Source organism: Ranitomeya variabilis, chromosome 3, assembly GCF_051348905.1.
Source record: "Ranitomeya variabilis isolate aRanVar5 chromosome 3, aRanVar5.hap1, whole genome shotgun sequence".
Classification (NCBI taxonomy): Eukaryota; Metazoa; Chordata; class Amphibia; order Anura; family Dendrobatidae; genus Ranitomeya; species Ranitomeya variabilis.
In genome coordinates this window covers 124626190-124650277 of record NC_135234.1, presented here as the reverse complement: position 1 = coordinate 124650277, position 24088 = coordinate 124626190, and the positions used below count along the sequence as shown (strand labels likewise).

Genomic DNA, 24088 nt, shown 5'->3' with positions numbered 1-24088 from the left:
TTGGCCATGACTGTATCTGTGTGTTTAATACATTCAATACTTCTATGTAAGTTAAATGATTAATTTCTACATTTGCTCCAAACAAGAAAATATATCTGCTTCAATACATATCCTCATAGAATAGCTTCAGTGTTCATTTACACAACTGCACTAACTCACTGCGCGTCACATTTCCCTCCATGCGTAATACATGACAAGCACACACAGGGGAAAAAACAGGGAAAAATATAAACAATGACACCAAAGGGAAACCTCTCTGTATGAAACTGTGCATGCATTCTGACTGCATAAAACAATAGTGTCTATTATAACACTGGTCCAGCATCTTCTGACCTACAATGAATCAGCATTAACCAGAAATACTGCTGTTAATTACCAGAAACCATGTAACAATATCTGGAGGTAAAAAAAATAAATAAATACGGCTATAGTCAAACAATTTTATTTTTTCTCATCCGACAAAATCAGTCGGTTTATGCTAATCACGCTCTGATCACAGTGTGATCCGATTTTCTTGGATAAGGAGAAGATGGAAAAAAAAATTCTCTATTTGCTCTATTCTGTCAGTCTTTGAAGTTGATCAGCACTCAGATGTCTTCAGAGTGCAGTCTGACTTTGTTTACGGATTGTCCATTTTCAGGTCCAATCGACCCTCAGGCTTGTAATATTTTAAAATGAAATAAGCACTACTTAGTCGTCTCTCTGTTTCTCTCCACCAGCATTTTTTACATGCCTGTAGCACTGACATGTCATTTACAAGATGTGACCCCTGCAGCCAATCACTGGACATGCTAAAGCAGACAGCACAAGACCGCTCCGGCTAGCTATTGGCTGCAGTGGTCATGTGTTATACACGTGATTCTGACAAACAAATGTCGGGGAAGAGAGGACATGTAGCACAGGCTTCCTCAGATAAGAAATGATTATTCATTCATTTTAAAGCATTACCAGCCTAGCGGTCAGTTTAGACTAACAACAGGAAACCTTTTGAAAATCATTTGTAAAAGCTGCCATATACAATCCATCTAAATTACTATATTAGATGAATGAATACAAATATAATAATATGTGCCAGGTACATATATCCACTATATATGCCATAGCCGGAGCTACAGAACCCCTATGAAGCACCATTATAACAGGATTGCGTTTTGCATCTTGTTCTACACACACAGGCCATAGATGCATTGTACAGTAATGTAAGGCTAGTAAGATCATGGCGTACCTCTAGACTGATGTTCCAAATAAACTTCTCATCCAGTTTCTGGATTCCCAAGATACTCTACTCCCAATAGTAGCCGAATAAAAATTCTATTTTATCTTTTTATATTTAACACACAAGACTTAAAAGAATGATAGGGATAAATGAAGCAACAATCTGGCAGGAATACAGAACAGTCATGGGGAGAAGGGTGGGTGGCACTCCGGGAATTCGACACAGCCGCATTTCTTCGGAGTCATTTCTTTGGGGACATTCTGTTTCATGTATTACAAGTCATTTACATTCTACATACGTGTAGTGGCTGCAGGATGACAGGCTGTACCTAATGTACCTTCCTTCTGCCTCCGATCTGATAAGCATCCACATGGAATATTACCCATTTATTACTATGTGTATGATAACCCGATGTGGACATATAAGTATTGCAGGGTGTGTATAAGCGCCTGAACTTATAACAGTAATCTGAATACTTCATAAAGTATGTCCCCGGCATTTATATGTAGCAAGAAGATTGGCACTAGGACTACGACCCCCTTCTCTTTACTTCCTTCCATCCTTAGGAACCTACTCATTAACAATTTGCAGGAATATTATTTTCGCACACACACACCATTTACAATGTTTTTCTTCTCATGAGTTTTTTAATTATCTGATGTATAGAAATCATATCTTTTATTAAGACAGACTGGGCTGCAGCGCTTCTTGCCAGAAAAATAGGATGGTGTCATTTAGATTAGCAGCAGTACTAAATAAGAAATAATCATGGGAAGATGTAACACGGGATCCTGTCATTGCAACGAATACAAAATCTTACCTGGCAGGCGAGAAAGGAAGATTTGGTCTCACTGCTGCAGAGTAACAAAGTAGCTGTGACTGCACTGAGTGACTTGAGCAGATGACACTGGAGAAGTGACACGTGTCTTACATGATCTGTTTACCAGAGACCTTGTCTCCCTAGCGCAGCGCCTGCAGCACAGCCCAGCACCCGCTCTGCCCCATCACACTACACACAGACTAGCTGGGCTACACTGCAAATTGTTCAACTCTCAATTATACATGATCCATATTTCAGTTATAACTTTTAGCAGCCCATTACATAACCCCCCCAAAATACCCTGCGACCCTAGGAAATAGCATCATTAGTTGTCCTCTAAAGTCGTTTAAAAGAGCAGTGCTGCAGAGACCTTTAGGTGTTACATAATACGGCATCGTTATTATGTCAATAAATGGCTGCTACAATTTTTTTTACATAAGGGGGATAATTACCTTACATACTGTAAATTCCTAATGCAATCGTTACCACCAAGTGGCAATAGCCCTTCTGAGGCTACAGTGCCTTTTCCCAACGGAAGGTGATGGTATACAAATTTCTCTACTTGAAGGAGTTCATTTTAATCAATAGATCTTGTAATAATAATAATTTCCACAATTGGGTGTGTTAAATAAAAAAGTCCCTGTGCTGAGATAATCTTATACTGTACATGTGTCCCTGCTGTGTACTGTGTAATGGCTGTGTCTGACCGTACAGGGACATGGTCTGATCATACCACAGCTCCTGGGCAGGGGAGGAAGCAAAAGAGTATACAGACATTACAGCACGGGATCACAGCTGATTCCTTCTGTGGGGTAAAACATTTTCCTGCCTTTTTTTAAACAATATTTTACCTCAAAGAAAAATCATTGGTGAACACCTACTGTAATGTCGGTATACTCTCTTTTCCTTCCTCCCCTGCCCAGGAGATGTATGTGGTATGATCAGACCATGTCCCTGTACGGTCAGACACAGCCATTACACAGTACACAGCAGGGACACATGTATAAGATTATCTCAGCAGAGGAACATTTTTTATTTAACACATCCTATTGTGGAACTTGTTTTTATTCCAAAATCTATTGATTAAAATGAACTTTATTTGTGGGATAACCCCTTTAAGGGCTCATACACATGGCTGTAATAACTGAACAAGTGCTATCCGTTTTGATGGATAGCACTTGTCCCCATGTTATTCTATTGGGCTGTGCACAAGTCTGATTTTTTTTCTTCGGGCAAAGAAAAATCGCAGCATGCCCGAATTTGAATACGATATTCGGATCGCACTCGGCCATGCAAGTAAGTGAGTGCCTGGAAAACTTTATACTGCATTCAGATGTGCCATCCGATTTCCACCGCCTGACAGAACGGACAAGATGGAGAATTTTTTGTTTCTCCATCTTCTCCTCATCCAAAAGATTCGGATCACACTATGATTACACCCTGGTCAGAGTTTGACCAGTGTGTGGTTTGCATAGTTGACCCGATTCTCTTGGATGAGAATTTACGATTGTCTGCACCTGCCCTAAGGGAAACCCTTGTTTCTTAATGCACAATTTAAGCACAATTTATACCGCCACGGAGAGGCAGCTCCATGTAATGCAACATCTATTCAACACAGTACGAAACGTCGCTGTGCTGTTCATTCATGCTTTGGTGCACCATGAGACGGTAGAAATACCAAAACTTCATTTTTTTTTATCACAAAACAAGTGTTGTTCTTTAATAGAGGAAACAATTACAGTCACATGGTGAATGATAGTAGAACAAGTAGAAAAAGGAATTGTAGACGAGAGAGAAGAAACCGACTCCACACTAAGGGCTCCTACTCACTTGTTAATACCCGGCGCTGCTGCTGGCACTCAGATCTGAGCGTGCTGCCGCATAGGAATACATGCAGCCGCACGCTCCGCTCCTCTGTGCCAGGTGCAGTGCTGGGTATTGTCGTGCGAGACTCATCCGAGTCTCGTGCAAGTGAGTAGGAGCCCTAAGAAGTAATGGAGTGAGAAGGGAGACACCCCAGTAGCAATCAGCATGAGGAAGGTTCCAAGTAGACAATGATTTAGTAGTGGAGTCAAACCAGCCAGTGATGACCGCACCATTACTCAGCAGGAAACAAGATGGGCTCACTGACTGTCCGAGTGTTTTCTGTATGCCAGTGAGCGTGAGAATCTATGGGTGATATATGGCTGATTGATGACCACCACCAGTGCATCTATTGGAAGAGTACAACTTTGTGTTTGCTTACCAACATGGGATATATAAAGTTTAAAAACAAGTTAAAGAGGTAATGCAGAAATAATTGTTATTTTAGCATAAGCTTAAAGACATGCAAAATGATCGAACTCAGTTATACTCACTGTCCCAAGGTCCATTGCTGCCTTTGTACTACTTTCCCAGTCTTTGTTGAAAGGCTGCAGATGTCATAACTAAAGTCAACAAGACTGCTGCAGCTAATCACTAGACTCATACTCTACATTGGCATTACCACTGAGCCCAATGATTGGCTGCATGCGAGCTGTAGTTGTGATGTCACCACTGTAGACTGTCAAAAAAGACAGGTCAGAGGCAGCGCTGGACCTGGGGAGGGTGGATGTAGCCGACTTTGTTATTTTCTACATCTGTAAGCCCATTCTGAAATAAAAATGAATCCAAATAACACATTTAAGAGAGAACAATTGCTTTCTATAAGGCCTCTTTCACACATCAGTGTGTCCAGTACCTGTGGTGACAGTTTTCACACGTACCAGAGACACTGACACAAGTAGAACCATTCAAGTGAATAGGTCTGTGCACATGTCAGTGTGTTTCCACGGACCATTTTTTACCATCAGCATGGGCCACAAAACATCCCGCACAAATGCACACGGATGACAGTGACGCACTGGGATGTCATACACGTGACACGTTCTGGCGCCTGAGAAGCAGCGGTACAGTAAGCGCTGTTCCTCGGCGACGGGTGCTGAAGATGGCTCTAATCATTCTCCCCTGCTATGCCAGCGATCAGCGCGAGCAGGGGACAATGATGAGAGTTATATTCAAGTGACAACACTAACAGCAGACGGCAGCTTTTGGGACTATTACTCCCATCAGCCTACACCTACTGCCGCAAATAACAGTGAGAGCAGGAGCAGCTGATGGGGGTATTCATTACCCACCACCTGCGCTATAAATAAATAATTAAATGAAAAAAACAGCGTGGGTTCCCCTGTATTTTCTATAACCAGCCAGACAAAACTCACAGCTGGAAGCTGCAACCCTCAGCTGTCAGTTTCAGCAAGGCTGGTTATCAAAAATAGAGGGGTCCTTATGCTGTTTTTTTTAAATTATTTATAGCGCAGGTGGCGGGTGAGTAATACTCCTATCAGCCGCTCCTGCTGTCACTGTTATTAGCGGCAGCAGGTGTAGGCTGATGGGAGTAATAGTCCACCTGCTGTCATTGTTATCACTTGAACATAACTCTCATCATTCTCCCCTGGCGCCCATCTGTGTGATACTGATGCGGCATAGGGGTGGAGCCGCATATTCATCACTGTAATGAGCGTCACCACGTGACCGTTCACACAGGACAAGCTGCCGGCGCTGAGAGGAAGCATCGCGGGAGCTGGGTGAGTATTTTAATGCAAGCGGGCGGGCGCACAGGGGGTGGGAGGCGGGAGGTGTCCAGGAACTTTATTTTAAACACAAAAAAACCCCAAAAACCTTGATTTGTCATTCCTTCTCTCCAGCAAAGGCTGCTGGGGAGAAGGAATGAATGCCGGCTTCAGCACCACACGCAGGGGCGACAGCGCTTACTGTAGCGCTGTCTCTTCTGCACGGTCCGTGTGGTCCTCAGTCGGCACGTGTGCCACACTGATGTGCCACGTGAGCGCACGGACACGGATAACTCCGGTACCGATTTTTCCGGTACCGGAATTATCTGGACGTGTGAGACTGGCCTAACATTGGTCTGAGAGCTTTCCGCTAAAACATTGGATATCACTCGGCCGTGTTGTACTCTCATGTGAGGGAGGCCTAACAATGCTGCAACTGAGCTTAAAAGTGAGAGGTCATCAGAGCGCAATGATTACTACAATGTAGAGTAGCACCTCCAGTATGTCATTTACATGTACTAGTACTATTTACTTACTACAGGGAATATGCTCATTTTGTTTTTTTCTTGGGTTTTGTCTGTGAAATGGCCACAGTGTGAATATGTTCCTACACATTGCACATATATCCATTCATACTTCGGCTCATTTCTTTGGTTTTGCAGTATAATACTGTGGAAATAAAACTGTTATGAAATCTGTCTAAAATTAGAAAAAATTGCTTTTGCTGCCACCATAACCAACCAGAGCGAAATTTTCATTTTTCAGAAACAGAAATTAATATGAAAGCTACGTTGCGATTGGTCACTATGGACAACAAAGACCTGGGGCAGATTTATCAAAACGATCTAAAAGAAAAACTGTTTTTGTTACCCATGGCAACCAATCACACTGCAGCTTTCTAATGACCAGCGGGCAACAAAGACACAAGTTCCTTGATTCATCAAAACTTTTACGCCAGAAGTATGGCATAAAAAAATGTGAAAAGTTGCAAAACTTTTGCACAACACAAGAGTACAAAAATGGGGTTCTCTCAAGAACTTTCTTTAAGAGTGAACTTAGTGCTTATTGTTTGCTTGGGGAATGGTGCGATCCTGATGATTGACACTTTGGACCAACGATATGGTGATATGGTTCAGATGCTGGTCTTAACTGTCTGCTCTCCGATGACGGAAGGTAATATAGCAGGGGCACAGAAAATGTCCAAACACTGATATCCAGGCAGCATCAGAGCTGCGCTTGCAAGCTGTGAAACAAAGGACTGCACTTCTAGAAAACTGATCAATGATAAGCACCAGAACAAGCTGTAAACTATAGCATTAAAAATTCTAGAGAATGGAGAGGATTCTTGAAGGAATCTCTCACCAAGTTTTTTCTACTTAATCTAAGAGCAGCATGATGTAGGGTCAGAGACCTTGATTTTAGAAATTTGTCACTTACTGGGCTGCTTGCTGCAGTTTTGATAAATTCTGTTTTATCTGCAGCAGATCTGCCAGTTCCCTGACTGCTGAGCTCTGTATAACCCGCCCACACCACTGACTGACAGGTTTCAGCTGTCAATCAGAGGTGGGACTGTAATGCTTGTAGGGGTTTTACTCACTCGGGTGCAACGGGAGGAAAACAGGAGGCTTGTTCCTTTAAAAGTTCATGGGGGTTTATTGCTTCATAATCCCCATAAGCAAAACAGAACATAAACAGTTTTTAGATCAGGCAAATACAACACAAAATGTCCATAGCAGGGCTCTGCACAGCCAGGCCTGTGGGCACACAGGTTAGGTTAGTGTCCAGTTCTCAGGCTCGGCCTGGAGCCAAAAACACAGGAGTCCTTCTCCCTCCCAACACACAGACCATGTGCCAAACAACAGCCTCCAGACTCAATAAAGGAGTGGTTCTGCAGGTGTGGACCACAGACCACATCTCAGTACCAATGCTTTCTGGCTGATGTTTTGCTCACTTTTGAATGTTGGTTGTGCTTTCACACTCGTGGTAGCATGAGGCGGACTCTACAACCCACACAAGTGGCTCAGGTAGTGCAGCTCATCCAGGATGGCACATCAATGCGAGCTGTGGCAAGAAGGTTTGCTGTCTCTCCAGAGGCTGGAGGCGCTACCAGGAGACAGGCCAGTACACCAGGAGACGTGGAGGGGGCCGTAGGAGGGCAAAAACCCAGCAGCAGGACCGTTACTTTAGCCTTTGTGCAAGGAGGAACAGGAGGAGCACTGCCAGAGCCCTGCAAAATGACCTCCAGCAGGCCACAAATGTGCATGTGTCTGTGCAAACGGTTATAAACTGACTCCATGAGGATGGTCTGAGTGCCCGACGTCCACAGATGGGGGTTGTGCTCACAGCCCAACACAGTGCAGGACGCTTGGCATTTGCCACAGAACACCAGGATTGGCAAATTCGCCACTGACGCCCTGTGCTCTTCACAGATGAAAGCAGGTTCACACTGAGCACATGTGACAGACGTGACAGAGTCTGGAGACGCCGCTCTCTGCTGCCTGCAACATCCTTCAGCATGACAGGTTTGGCAGTGGATCAGTAATCGTGTGGCGTGCCATTTCTTTGGAGGGCCGCACAGCCCTTCATGTGCTCGCCAGAGGTAGCCTGACTGCCATTAGGTACCGAGATGAGATCCTCCCATCTTTCATAGCTACCCGCAACCCGGTCCCAGGTGCACCAAACAAACCTCTTAGTGCTTACTAGCACTACAGAAAATACATCACAGAGAGCAGCCATCTCTGTGACACATACCTTCCATTTACTATGCAGCTATTAGCCTCCATACATGCTCTATTAATTGGCCTCACTTGACTTTCGTCTCTCCAGTCCATCCTTAACCCCTTACTGACCTCGGACGTACTATACCGTCCGAGGTCAGCTCCCATGCTTTGATGCAGGGCTCCGCGGTGAGCCCGCATCAAAGCCGGGACATGTCAGCTGTTTTGAACAGCTGACATGTGCCCGCAATAGGCGCGGGCAGAATCGCGATCTGCCCACGCCTATTAACTAGTTAAATGCCGCTGTCAAACGCAGACAGCGGCATTTAACTACCGCATCCGGCCGGGCGGCCGGATATGACGTCATCGCCGACCCCCGTCACATGATCGGGGGTCGGCGATGCTTCTGAATGGTAACCATAGAGGTCCTTGAGACCTCTATGGTTACTGATCGCCGGTGGCTGTGAGCGCCACCCTGTGGTCGGCGCTCACAGCACACCTGCAATTCTCCTACATAACAGCGATCTGATGATCGCTGTTATGTAGCAGAGCCGATCGGGTTGTGCCTGCTTCTAGCCTCCCATGGAGGCTATAGAAGCATGGCAAAAGTGAAAAAAAACAGTTTTTAAAAATGTGAAAAAAATAAAAAAAACATAAAAGTTTAAATCACCCCCCTTTCGCCCCAATCAAAATAAATCAATAAAAAAAAAATCAAACCTACACATATTTGGTATCGCCGCGTTCAGAATCGCCCGATCTATCAATAAAAAAAAAGCATTAACCTGATCGCTAAATGACGTAATGAGAAAAAAAATCGAAACGCCAGAAATACGTTTTTTTGGTCGCCGCGACATTGCATTAAAATGCAATAACGGGCGATCAAAAGAACGTATCTGCACCAAAATGCTATAATTAAAAACGCCAGCTCGGCACGCAAAAAATAAGCCCTCACCTGACCCCAGATCACGAAAAATGGAGACGCTACGAGTATCGGAAAATGGCGCAATTTTATTTTGGAATTTTTTTTCACCACTTAGGTAAAAAATAACCTAGACATGTGAGGTGTCTATGAACTCGTACTGACCTGGAGAATCATAATGGCAGGTCAGTTTTAGCATTTAGTGAACCTAGCAAAATAGGCAAGCAAAAAACAAGTGTGGGATTGCACTTTTTTTGCAATTTCACTGCACTTGGAATTATTTTCCCGTTTTCTAGTACATGACATGGTAAAACCAATGATGTCGTTCAAAAGTACAACTCATCCCGCAAAAAATAAGCCCTCACATGGCCAAATTGACGGAAAAATAAAAAAGTTATGGCTCTGTGAAGGAGGGGAGTGAAAAACGAAAACGGAAAAACGAAAAATCCCAAGGTCATGAAGGGGTTAATGCAGCAGCCAGGGTCGTCTATCTGGCCAATCGGTACCCGGTCGCCTAAGCTCTTTGCCAGTCATTGCACTGGCTGCCCATACATTACAGGATCCCATTTAAACTGCTTGTCCTCAACCACAAAGCACTCCACAGTGCGGCACCCCCTACATCTCCTCCCTCATTTCTGTCTATCAGCTGACCCGCTCGTTACACTCTGACTTTCGACTAACATTCGCACTAATCTGTACCTCCCACTCCCAGCTCCAAGACTTCTCACGAGTTGCACCAATCCTCTGGAATGCTTTACCCCAAGAAATGAGGACTAACCACAACTTACACAGTTTTAAGCGCTCCCTAAAAACACATCTGTTTAGAGCGGCCTATCACGTTCCCTAATCGAAGTCCAAACATATATATAGATATATATATATATATATATATAGAGAGAGAGAGAGAGAGAGAGAGAGAGAGAGAGAGAGAGAGAGATCACTTTCTCTGAACATAACTCCCCATCAATCTCCACAGCACCCAAAAGCACCACACATACTTTCTGGTGACCATCTCGTGCAGCCTTTAACTATACCCTTTCCCTCAAGATGGCAGGACCATCATTGTAAAGAAGCACCTGTACTTTTTGTCTCCCACCTCATTGTAGATTGTAAGCTCTTACGTGCAGAGTCGTCATTATCTTGCTTTAATTATTGTATCATGTTTAATGTTGTTACTCATGGCTTGTATATGAACTGTTGGATTGTAAATCGCTGCGGAATATGTTGGCGCTATATAAATAAAGATTATTATTATTATCTATCACACGCATAGGTCATCAATCTCATATGCCTGGAAAACAAATGCGGACTACTATTTATACCAACACAGTTTGGGTTTTAAAATACCAACCAAGTATATGTCAAAGTGACATAGAAGAAGAAATGTGAGAACTAGTCTTAGAATATTATATGTTTCACATTTCGATCCGATTAATGGGTCGAACACTGAAGAGATCCAAATAAAACGTAATTTTATTTCATATCAAATTAAAACATAATAAAAAAGCAGAAAATGTCACAATAGGGGAAATTGATCCTGCTGTCAGGAAGATTGTTATACATATTCTGTTGGTGGTAAAGAACACCCTGGCCTCACGGTGGAAAAAAAAAAAAAGGACCCTCCAAAATTTTCAGAGATTCTTGACTCCCTTCTGATTCACAGTCCTTTGGAGTGGAGATTTGCGATAAATAATAATTTCCTTCCAAAATATACGAATAAATGGGATTCCTGGAATTTGAAATTCAAGTCAAAGCATTCTCCCCTTTACACTCCAGCAATTAATTACTTTGGGTGTCCTGTTGAGATTTGGTTGAGATTTAGTATCTGATATCAACATTTTAGATTATTGTTTTAGGTTAAAGAGATGGTTTTATCTTATTAATTGTTTATGTCTGTAGTATATGGCTTTTGCTACTTTAGACATTATTGTAGTGTGTGTTATCCCCCTCTCCCTTTTCCCCATGTTACCCTTTTCCCTCTTCCGTCTTGTCTTAAATGTCTTAAAATTATAATAAAAACTATTGGAAAATAAATTTAGAATGTTATATGCATTACTTGTAAGGATGCACAATCCGGCTAATCCTCCTGCTATACAGATCCCTCTCCACTTGTCAGAGGCTTGTCCCCTGTAGATGACACTGGCACTCTTGCATACGTCTATTGCAGGAATGTCCTGCCAGTATTTTGGTTAGTAGTATTCCCCAGATCTGCCGTTACTAGTGTAGCGCTTTGTGTGCGGACCCTACAGGGGTTTAGTAATGGAGTAGGCTGATATTTAGGAGGTGCATGAATCTGTCAGTGTGGATGTCTGAGTCCGGACTCTATTTATAACCAGGCAGTAAGACATTCAGGACTTACCAATGTCATTGCTTTTGTCTGACGAGTCTCTGTCGGGAGTGCTGGACACAGTACTGATTCCCACCTCGGCCTTCGGACTGTCACTCCTATTTATCAAGACAGCCAAACATTAGCAAACTAAGATATTAGCCTGTGCTCACATGTCACAAAGAAACAAACGTATTCTCTAAATGCACATGTCTGCCGTTCTTACTATATGAACGTGCTGAAGGCACGATATGGAGTTTTAGTATCTTAGCATTCTCAAAGTGGGGTCTAAGGGGTAACGTTTCTCCTTATGGAGAGTGACATACCAGCTGGCTTGTCAAGGTAAGGAGGCTTATTCGCCGTGCAATGCTCCTCTGGGAATTTAAATATGCAAATTGCCTCTGCTGAAAAAAAGAGAGGACTTAACTCTATAGCGCCACCTATTGGAAGTAGCGATCCTACAAGTCACAATCAACCCTTTAACGAGTCGTGCAATATGACTTACGATAAAAGTCAAATCAGTATCTCAATTGAGATACTGATTTGGCTTTTATCCTAAGTCATATTGCACAACTCGTTAAAGTGTTGATTGTGACTTGTTGGATCGCTACTTCCAATAGGTGGCGCTATAGAGTTAAGTCCTCTCTTTTTTTCAGCAGAGGCAATTTGCACATTCTCAAAGTGACACTCTTGTTGGGGGCCGTTGTAAGAACAAATCTACTGTGCAATTTACCTTTAGTGTGTGGCTTGTTAATGAGGTGGTCTGACATACAGAGTAATTTTCATCCTAAATCCCTATCTATTCAATGCCATAATCTATACTAATTTCTAATATACTTGAATTGAAATTTCCCTACCATCCCTTAACTACACTATCTAACTGCTTTTCTTTTTTTTACTGCTTCCTTTTTTGACGATGCTTTATTTGAGAATCTCAGTGCATGCTGGGATACTTTACTGACACGTCGTCAGGGGGCAGAGGCTGTGGTCACTGCCGCAGCCTCTGTCCCCGACCTGTAACAAAAACGTCATCAAAGGCTGGGCTAGTTCCTGCATGCTGCGCACTGTGCGATGTGTGCTCTAAGACTAACCGCATGCAGTGACGGCGTTGGTCTCTGCATTCCAGATAGTTATAGAACGCACACTAACAGTGCGCTCTGTTGCCGGCTCATTATTGCTTATCTGAGTCAGCAACACAGAGTGCACTGTCATTCTGGAAATTGCACAGCATGCAGGGAATAGCCCAGCCCTTGCATCGAGCGTCACTGATGACTGCTGTCTGTGCCCTCAGATGACGCTTCGCTTGAGTGTCCCACCATGCACTGAGTTTTCTCACATGAAGTGTCATCAATAAAGCAAGTAGTAAAAAAAAGAAAGAAACCAGATGAATAGTTTAGTTAGGGAACGGAAGGGAATTTTTAATTCATGTATATTAGAAATGAGTTCAGATTAAGGATTTAGGATGAAATTACTTTGCATTACTTTTTAGTGACTTGAGGGATCGTTGCATCAAACAGGTGCCGCTATAGAGTTCTAGTCCTCTTCCTGTTTGCGAGGAGCATTGCATGGCAAATAAGCCTCCTTACACTGGCATTCCAGGGATGGCATGACACTGTCCACAAGGAGAAACGTTACCCCTTAGACTTTAAACTTTGGAGTCTTTCATGGGGTCCAAGCGATCGGACATCCATCATTACTCCTGTGACTAGGCACATATACATTAGGAGGAAAGCTCTGGCTGTTGTAATGACTGTACTGCTGTTAATTAGTGCATAGATCATGTTGGCAAAGATTGGGTTCTTGGTTTGGCCACCCGACCCCATTGTCCCTTGTGCAGTTGAACCGGCTGTAGAGGCATTATGTCCGCTCCTCAAACTATTGTCACATAGGATTGATCATGATGACAGAAAACACTGTTATGTATGCTCTAATATGAACAGTAATTAATAACACAGCATGACTGTAGTACGCTGAGCCAGCAGATGATGATAAATATAACTCATCTATTAGTATATCACGCTGAAATGGCAGAGCTGCCAGAGGAGTCACCTCCATGTCACCTACGTCTGGGCTGCCATTGCCCTTGGCTTACACTTCAATTTACTACTCACAAGAACACTTCTGTGGGTCCAATTAACTCCTCATTACATTTAAGTGGCTGAGATCATATAATAAGATCTTTAACTGGACATCTTCCATGTACACACAAGGAGGTGGTTATACTGTAGTTTATGACACCATATGGAAAATCAGTATAATCCTTATATTAAAGAGCATTTCCATATCCAGTGGGAACATTTCCAAACGACTAAAACAGTCATCCAGACATGGATTTTTACTGCAACTACACCAGCCTCACTGGGTCTAAGGGACCTATATAATAATGTATGCATTTTTATTGTTAAATTAGGTCACAGATTCTCTTTGAAGATATGTCACAAACATAAAAGCAATCAAAACATTCCCCCCAAAAATGAGGAAAAATGGACAGTGCCACGTGAGGGCAATAATGTATCACAGCAAATAGTAAGAAGTGCCACTGTAAAATGTTTATAACACAAAACTATCAAGCAATGTCATGATAATAATAATAAGAAGAATAAGCAGGGGTAGTGGAAGAAAACAAATCAGTAATGTTATAAATTACCTACTATTTTACACAATGACCAGGTAGCAACCTTCACTTCAGACTGACATACGTTTCACCCCACGGCTTCCTCTAGGGGTACTGAGTATAGCACTCTTTGCTGTCATTTTGATTACTTACTATACATAAAATAAATGCCAGCACTTGGCATTTTCTTCTGTCCTATGTTTGTTTTTTATTTATTTTATATTTGTTTGACACTGGCGGAATTTTTCACACTAATCTTAAACTAGAAGCCTGCTGAATCTCCATGATCTAATCTATGAGAGTTTCCATATATTTCAGCTACAATTTTCATCAGATTATGGTGCACATTGTAATGTACAGTATATGGTAAGCAGCAATTTGCCTCAAACCTTTTGCTGAGCCATTTTTTTAGAAAAGTGCCAGGATAAAAAGGCAGTAAACTTTTATGCAAATGACACTTGCAAAGAAATTGTACCTTTTTGATCTCAGAAAACTGGTGAACAGGGATAATAAATTCTCCTCAATGTGTCTTTTCTGGTGTAGTTAATAAAATGTATATTACTTATATAGTTTTGTATTGGTGTGATACAGAGGTATGTAAAAGTTTGGGCACCCCTGGTCAAAACTACTGTTATTGTAAACAATTCAGCAAGTTGAAATGAAATGATCTCTGTAAGGCCTAAACTTAAAGATGACACATTTCCTTTGTATTTTAGGCAAAAAAAAAAATAAATTCTCATTTTAAATTACAAAAAGGAAAATGGGCCAATGCAAAAGTTTGGGCACCCTGCATGGTTAGAACCTAGTTGCACCCCCTTGTGGAAGCTTGTAAATGCTTTTGTAGCCAGACAATAGTATTTCAATTCTTGTTTGATGGATTTTCATCCATTCTTCCTTCCAAAATCCTTCCACTTCTGTGAGATTCCTGGGTCGTCTTGCACTCACTGCTATTTTGAGGTCTAGTCAAAGATTTTCAATGATGTTCAGATCAGGGGACTGTGAGGGCCATTGTAAAACCTTCAGCTTGCGCCTTTTGAGATAGTCTATTGTGGATTTTGACGTGTGTTTAGAATCATTATCCATTTGTAGAAGCCATCCTCTTTTCATCTTCAGCTTTTTTACCGATGATGCTATGCTTACATCAAGAATTTGTTGAAATTTAATTGAATCCATTCTTCCATCTAACTGTGAAATGTTCCCCGTGCCATAAGCTGCAACACAACTTCAAAGCATGATTGATCCACCACTATGCTTATTGGTTGACGAGATGTTCTTTTCCTGAAATTCTATGCCTTTTTTTTCATGCATACGTTTGCTTATTGTGGCCAGAGAGTTCTATTTTAACTTTGTCGGACCACAGGACTTGTTTCCAAAATGCATCAGGCTTGTTTACATGTTTTTGCATACTTCTGACTCTGAATGTTATGGTGATGACGCAGGAGAGGTTTTCTTCTGATGAATCGTCCATGAAGGCCATATTTATGAAGGTGTCTCTGACCACTAGAACAATGTATCACAACTCAAGAGTCTGCTAAATCTTTCTGAAGGTCTTTTGCAGTCTAAAGGTACCTTCACACTAAACGATATCGCTAGCGATCCGTGACGTTGCAGCGTCCTGGCTAGCGATATCGTTTAGTTTGACACGCAGCAGCGATCAGGATCCTGCTGTGATATCGCTGGTCGTTGAACAAAGTTCAGAACTTTATTTGGTCATCAGACCGGCGTGTATCGTCGTGTTTGACACCAAAAGCAACGATACCAGCGATGTTTTACACTGGTAACCAGGGTAAACATCGAGTTACTAAGCGCAGGGCCGCGCTTAGTAACCCGATGTTTACCCTGGTTACCAGTGTAAAATGTAAAAAAAACTAACTACATACTCACCTTCGCGTCCCCCGGCGTCCGCTTCCCACACTGACTGAGCGCCGTAAAGTGAAAGTGAAAGTACAGCACAGCGGTGACGTCACCGCTCTGCTGTTAGGGCCGGCGCTCAGTCAGTGCAGGAAGCGGACGCTGGGGGACGCGAATGTAAGTATGTACTGTTTGTTTTTTTTTACATTTTACGCTGGTAACCAGGGTAAACATCGGGTTACTAAGCGCGGCCCTGCGCTTAGTAACCCGATGTTTACCCTGGTTACCCGGGGACCTCGGCATCGTTGGTCGCTGGAGAGCGGTCTGTGTGACAGCTCCCCAGCGGCCAAACAGCGACGCTGCAGCGATCGGCATCGTTGTCGCTATCGCTGCAGCGTCGCTTAATGTGAAGGTACCTTAATTTGCCTCTCTAGTTATCAACAAGCAGCTCTCACTGAAATGTTGTTTATTCTTCCAGACCTTATCTTGACCTCTACTGCTCCTGGTAATTGTCATTTCTTAACTAGATTTCGAGCTGAGGAAAGGGCAACTTGAAAACGCTTTGCTATCTTCTTGTAGTCTTCTCCTGCTTTGTGGGCCTCCATCATTTTCCTTTTCAGAGTGCTTGAGTGCTTATCAGCTGCTTAGAAGAGCCCATGGCTGCTGCTTTTTGGCACAAGGTTAGAGCAGGCTAGGTTTTTATAAAGATGGGAAATTTGCATCACTTGGCCTTTCCTAACAATGACAGTGAATAAGTTATAACCCTAGAAGGCTAATTAAGGTCTGAAACCTTGGTCAAAGTTATCTGAGCACACAAATCTCCTAAACTTTTGCATTGGCCCATTTTCCTTTTTGTAATTTTTAAAATGGCTATATATAATTTTTTTTGCCTAAAATACAAAGGAAATGTGTAATCTTTAACTTTAGGCCTTTTAGAGAATATTTCATCTTCAACTTGCTTAACTGTTCACAATAACAGTAATTTTGACCAGGGGTGCCCAGACTTTTCCATGCCACTGTATTTGTGTCAGGGTACGGATAGTGGTAATATACAAAAAATACATTGGAAATCTTCAGATAAAATAAAAAAAACAAATCAAAACAAAGAAAGATTAGATTCTAGTCCGAGACTTACCGTGCATGTGTTACAGGTCCTGCTGGTCTCTCTGGCCTCCGAGGAGGAAGAGTGCCAGACTTATTAGAAGTGCTAGTTTTGGGTGGGCGAGGCTTCTTTGGAGGTATAGCGGGAACTGAGTGCTTCAGTGAACTGTCCCCTTTGTGTTCTCGGTCTGACCTCTCTGTAATAAAATGCTTGATCAAATTAAAAAGAGAAATCAAAAGGACTAGCAGAACGATAATTCAACGATTTCAATAAAAGAAATATCTTAATCCTTAAATTGAATATCCTCACTTGTATAATTTGCAATACTAAGAATACAATGGAGATTTTACTTTCCGCACACCAAGGAAAGTCATACATGAACAAAGAGAAAAAAGCAGTGTGGGAAAAGATGTAAATGAGCAGTCAGTGAATTATCCAAAATGCATATGCATATAACTAAATATCACATAGAACAATGAGCAAACATGCAATTAAAAACATTAGAACTACATGGTATAGGTACTTGAGGGTTATAAAAGACGTGTCACAGTAAGATTACATAACCAGTTACATATCCAATGAAGAGCATATGCTGTATGAAAGATAAGACCTTTTTATAACATGAAATGAGAAAAAAACATATCCTAACACCAAATGTGACAGTTTCCGGAGATACAATATTAGTACTAATGCTAATGATAAGTGGGTAGACCCACCCACGGCAATACCCCACACATACTGCCCATACAAGTGATATTTTACATGGCATTTCTTTTTGCATTTTGTTGCCAATTTATGGGAATCCATTTCATGTCTGTATTTTACATTGCATTATAAAGTCTGGCTAGGGAATCAATATTTTCTTAAGCAATGTTCTTAATAACGTTTTTTATATAAAAGGTTGGCTTGGAGGGCCAACAGCTAATCATGGTCTGTAGTCTCAAGTGTCTATGTCATTACCGTATGGTTAACCCAGTGTAACCTGGGTTCAGGATGCCTGACGCTGCTCTGACGTGACCTCTGTCTCCTACGTCATGCAGCCCTTCCTACTGCATGTCCTATGAAATCTAGGACGGGTTGTGATTAATGGCAGCTGCCATCTTTAAAATACTGACAGAGTGAAGTAGATGATAAAATGAACATTTCTGTTATATAAAGGTATTTAGAAAAATGTTTAATATTTAAATTAAATATTTATATGTAAATTTGTATTTATTTATTTTTTTTTACATTTGCCAGAGAACCCATTTAATCAAGCTTATGCATTTATGGTAAACCAACAAATTCTTATTATCATTTTTCCGACACAGCTATTTCCCTTTGATCATATATTTAAATAAGATGGAAATTAGATGGAAATCTATTTATTTGCCATGACTATTACAGGAAACATAGGGGATTGCTTCATAATATTTTATTACTGATTTCAATGTATAAATTACATGCCCTGACCGATAATAATAATGGGATGACTCTACTGAATCTGACCCATTCTACACAGGAAAGCCAGAAAATGAGCAGGGAAAAAAAACTAGAAAATGTCAACCTGTTGTGTACTAAGAACTAAAGTGAAAATGGAAATGTAACAAAAACATAGATTAAAAAAAACATTAATAGCATAATAAGTTTCCAGAGAAAAAGCATTTAAGTAATAACATGTGATTTTCTGCTTATAGACTTCCTTCCTGTAGAATAATGCACGGCACTGACCCTTCTCTTCTGGTCTGTGTGGGAGCGTTTCAGGCCTTTCTGGGGGAATCTTCCTGATGTCTTGCTTTCTGTCAGATGCTCCCACTGCGAGAGAAAAAAAAACACTAAATGAACTTATCTACAAAAGGGGATATCAGCCAAACAGCCCACAAATCCAACATTCAGCGCACAACACTGGGATTACAGCCATGATTCAGGCAGCACACTCCAGGAGAAGCAGCCAGCCGTACAATACAGTGCAAGAAGCTTAGTCAGGACACCTTGATGGAAATAAGATTATCTTGTCTAGCACCATACGCCATCTACTTAAAATTCATAAATGTAAATCCAGGATGTATAGATTCTCCCTCACCTCTTCAGGGAATTTATAACGCATGTAAGATAAATCTCAGCTGACAAAACCCTGCCTACATACAGATACAAAGCCAAATAATGTCATTCCTGGTCACCTCGTGTGTAATGATGTGGATGCGCCCTGGGCTCAATTCCCTCAGTGCACTAACCAAGAATAGAAAATGCTCCGCAGAACCTCATTATCTCACTGGTGATCGGCATTAGCTACAGTGCTGTCAATTTTTCCTTTATTTAAACAGCTGCCCGCCATGCACTCAGCCTTTTTATGAGCACAGATGTGAACGCTTTCTATGCCTTACGGTACAGATAAATGGCATCCTGCTACAGTGTACACATACCACTCCGAGATTGTTAATAATGCAAATGACTGATTAAAGAAGCACTTCCGAAAAAAATGTAGTCCCTAATCACTTAGCAATAGGTTGTGTATATGAAGGTATAAGGCTACTTTCACACTTGCGTCGTTTGGCCTCCGTCGCAATGTGTCGTTTTGGGGAAAAAACGCATCCTGCAAATGTGCCCGCAGGATGCGCTTTTCCCCCATAGACTTGTATTAGCGACGGATCGCAACGTATGGCCACACGTTTCATCCGTCGTGCATTGGATCCGTCAGAATTTGGCGGACCGTCGTCTGGAAAAAACGTTCAATGTAACGTTTTTTGTCTGCGTCGGAAAAACGTGTCGCGACGGATCCTGTGGCATACGTCATTGGCTACAATGGAAGCCTATGGAGGCAGGATCCTTCGTGACACGTCGTATGACGGAATCGAGCGCTGGAATCCGTTTTTTTACACTGAGCATGCTCAGAAACAGGATTTAGTAGCCAATTGGCCAGACAGCCCCAAATCTATATAAACCTGGCCTGGGGTGTCACCCCCAAATGTGCCAGCTAGACTCCTGCCAGCATCCAGCCAGAATCTGTGTGTGTTTGCGTGCGCCTGTGAACTATTATTGCCAGCCTATTGGTCTCAAAAATAACATCAGAACATATGGTCGCAATCTTCACAAGCACTCCTTGCATCTCTGCCACTTTCTCTAAACCCTATCAAAGATGGAGTGTAAAAACAGTCAATATATAGGTTTCCCTTAAAACGGATCTGTCAAAAAAAACGGTAAAACGGACATGACGGATGCAACGGATCCAGTTTTTAGACGGAACCGACTAGCGGATCCGTCGAAATACTGTATGCGTTGCATTCGCTTTTCACTATTTTTGACGCATCCGTCGATACGTCACGCCGACGCAATGTGACGGCCGCCAGACGACGCAAGCGTGAAAGAAGCCTAATGTTAAAATACTGACTGCGTCTTCTTCAGTTCCCAGTGAATTTCTGATCTTCGGAACAATGTAACCACAATCAGACTGAACGGCTCACACAGCGTCTTCTGTTTGTTCTAGAAGTCGCTTTCTCAATGTAGGTGTCACATCTCCATTAGGACCCGATCCTGCGAAGTGTGCTTCTATTGCAGGATCAGGAAGAGATGATGGAACCAGACGCTCTGTATGGCACAGGCTCTGTCCAGCCATAGTGCCATCTAGTTTAGCATTATGGGTGTGTGCTGTCCTGCTGGAGTTATCAGCTCCCCGTCCAGACAATCGGAGAGCACTACACCCTACTTAAGCTTCCAGATTACTGCTAGAAGCTGCCAGATATAGCTTTGTGCTTCCCTGGTTTAGGTCTGTGGTTTCTGCTCCTGTGCTGTATTTGTACTTTGACCTCAGCCTGTTTATTGATGTGTCTCCTGCCTGACGATTTTGTACCTTTTCCAACCTTTTGATTTGGACCCAGCTACCTGACTATCCTTCTGGCCAGCTTGCAACCCCAAATAGAAGCTGACTCTGAAGCCCTTACCCAGAGACCCCTGTGTAAGTTAGATACCTATACAGGGGTATATGAGAGTCTTGATGTGAGATTTACATAGGGACAGCAGCTACCAATCCATGACGATGGAAGATGCTGTGTAATTTGGCTAGTATGAATTGCGGTCACAATGTTCAAATGAGGATTGTAAAGGCCCCGTCTCACATAGCGAGATCGCTAGCGAGATCGCTGCTGAGTCACTAGTTTTGTGACGCAACAGCGACCTCAGTAGCGATCTCGCTATGTGTGACACGTACCAGCGACCAGGCCCCTGCTGCGAGATCGCTGGTCGTGTCGGAATGGCCTGGACCTTTTTTTGGTCGTTGAGGTCCCGCTGACATCGCTGAATCGGTGTGTGTGACACCGATCCAGCGATGTCTTCACTGGTAACCAGGGTAAACATCGGGTTACTAAGCGCAGGGCCGCGCTTAGTAACCCGATGTTTACCATGGTTACCAGCGTAAAAGTAAAAAAAAACAAACAGTACATACTCACCATCTGATGTCCGTCAGGTCCCTTGCCGTCTGCTTCCTGCTCTGACTGACTGCCGGCCGGAAAGTGAGAGCGCAGCACAGCAGTGACGTCACCGCTGCGCTCTGCTCTCACTGTACGGCGGCTCAGTCAGAGCAGGAAGCAGACGGCAAGGGACACCGAAAGGCGAGTATGTACTGTTTGTTTTTTTTGGTAACCAGGGTAAACATCGGGTTACTAAGCGCGGCCCTGCGCTTAGTAACCCGATGTTTACCCTGGTTACCCGGGTGCTGCAGGGGGACTTCGGCATCGTTGAAGACAGTTTCAACGATGCCGAAGTCGTTCCCCTGATCGTTGGTCGCTGGAGAGAGCTGTCTGTGTGACAGCTCCCCAGCGACCACACAACGACTTACCAACGATCACGGCCAGGTCATATCGCTGGTCGTGATCGTTGGTAAATCGCTATGTGAGACGGGGCCTTAATGCTGCTAAGAATCAGAAAAGATCAATTGATATTTTAACACTATTGCCGAGGGATTGTAGAATAGTTTTTTCTGCATTTGCTTCTTTAAACATTTTTCACTTACATAATATTAATCTTCAGTCAGTCAATATACCATGAAATGAACTTGTATTAGTAAAAGGGTTGTGTAAGCAAGGACAAAAAATTATAGCGCAACATTATAGTGTATACTGCGCTTATGCAATCCGTTGTGTCTCCATGGGAACTGACTATAAGCAAGCCCCCTAAGTAATCAAATTGTACAGTGATGTATTACCCCACTCTTTTCCCCCCGTCTTTTAGTAAGATGAGAAGGCTAAGAGTACTGAAATTACATCATGCTTCCCCAAAATTGGCACATTATCAGAAATTTACTTTACAGTGACCTTTCTTTTCCTAAGTGCTATGACATCCCCAGCTTCTTAATCTATTATATATATTTATTGCAGCAAACTCATTCCCAAATTTAAGATAATGAGGCGGTCGGTTACCAATAGTGCATTTAGTTTTGCCAAAGCAAGAAGCATGTACCAATAGCTATGTGTTTCTTACTGCAGATGACCACTAGATGGCAAATGTCCCTACCTTTTGAGAACCTTCTTACAGTAAAACTTTCATATTGTTTAATTCCCAAATATTCAAAACAAGCTTGAAAAAGGTCCAAGACTCCTGGGCTGAGACATCGCAAGCTTAGGTCAATAAACGTTATTTTCTTTACTTTTAACCATTTGGAGTGCTGTTTTTGGGTATGTATATGTGGACTATTCTGGCTGGGGCCTTGTGGCTTACACTCCCCTGCTATACTAGTTACCTGTGCTTGTCTGTTGTTCTTGTTGTTAGATAGATAGGTGTTTGCAGATAAATCAATAATTGGAACAAACCTAGTGTCATTAGTAGAAATGACTTTTCCATTTGCGCTGCCATGTTCGGTGTCCAGTGTGGTCTTCTGTGGCAGCCGGTCCTCACTTCTGTGCCCCGTATTCCTAATCTGGCACACTGGGTGCCTACAGCTCTTAGCCCTCTGATGGTATAACGTTATGTGAGCCCAGTCTCCAAGCATCACGTTCCATACATCGCACCGTATTGTCATGATGCTGTGAAGCCTAATAAGCGCCAGAAGAGCCTAAGGCTATGTTCACACGTAGTGTTTTTAAGTGCAAATATTAAGCTGCATTTTACAGTACTAGCAAAAGCTAAGTGATTTCAGAAATCTTATACACACACACATTGGTTTTGTTTTTCTGACTAAATTGGGAAAACTGCTGCGCTTTGAAAACTGTAGCATGTCACTTCTTTCAGCGTTTTTGCAGGATTTTTTCACCCATAGAAAGCAATGCGGAAGTGCAAACACCTAAGGAAGTTGCATGATGTTTTTTTTATATATACTTAACTTTATCAGCATGCCCAAGAGACAAATGCACCTGATAAAAATGCAGCAAAAAAACCAAACAGCAAATAAGCAGCAAAACTTGCTTTTTGTAGGCAGCTTCTTTACTGCTAAGAGAGCAGGTTTTGCCTGCCGAAAAAAAAACCGCAGCATAAACGCAACGTGTGAACATAGTCTAAGTTGCCGGACCAAGTATGCAGGGTGCAGAAGTGAAGACTGGATGTCAGACACGGGCAGCGTGAATCGATTTGCTCATCTCTAGTGATTTTACTGGCTTTTCAGTTACCTGCTCCTGGTTTGGTGACTGGCGCTGATGGAGGAGGTGGCTTCTTCGGTCTCTAAAAAATGAAAATATACATATTAGTGCAAACACCTAAAATACAAAAAAAATGTATATTATGAAATAAACATCTCTTTCTGAATTCCAGAAATATATTTGTACATGCTACAGTTTTAGACAGGTGGGGAAAAAATGCTGCAATGTAAGAATACTTTCAAATATAGAAGTGTCAATAGTTAATTTTAATCAAGTAAGAAAACAGCAAAATGAATGAACAAAAGATACATCTAAATCAAATCAATATTTGGTGTGACCACTCTTTGCTATAAAGCCATCATCAATTCTTCTACATACACTTGCACCTAGT

The 24088-nt window shown here is 42.3% G+C and overlaps 1 protein-coding gene across 2 annotated transcripts in view; it reads right to left on the bottom strand.

The window, feature by feature from the left end:
* Positions 1 to 24088, bottom strand: part of SH3KBP1 (SH3 domain containing kinase binding protein 1) — a 530500-nt gene that overhangs the window by 46909 nt on the left and 459503 nt on the right. For both annotated transcript variants that reach the window (XM_077294639.1, XM_077294640.1), the window contains 4 exons: positions 23728 to 23779; positions 18866 to 18949; positions 17189 to 17351; positions 11622 to 11707 (listed from right to left, as the gene is read on the bottom strand). In XM_077294639.1, coding sequence (XP_077150754.1) covers positions 11622 to 11707; positions 17189 to 17351; positions 18866 to 18949; positions 23728 to 23779 — 385 coding nt within the window. The remainder of the gene's footprint in view (positions 1 to 11621; positions 11708 to 17188; positions 17352 to 18865; positions 18950 to 23727; positions 23780 to 24088) is intronic.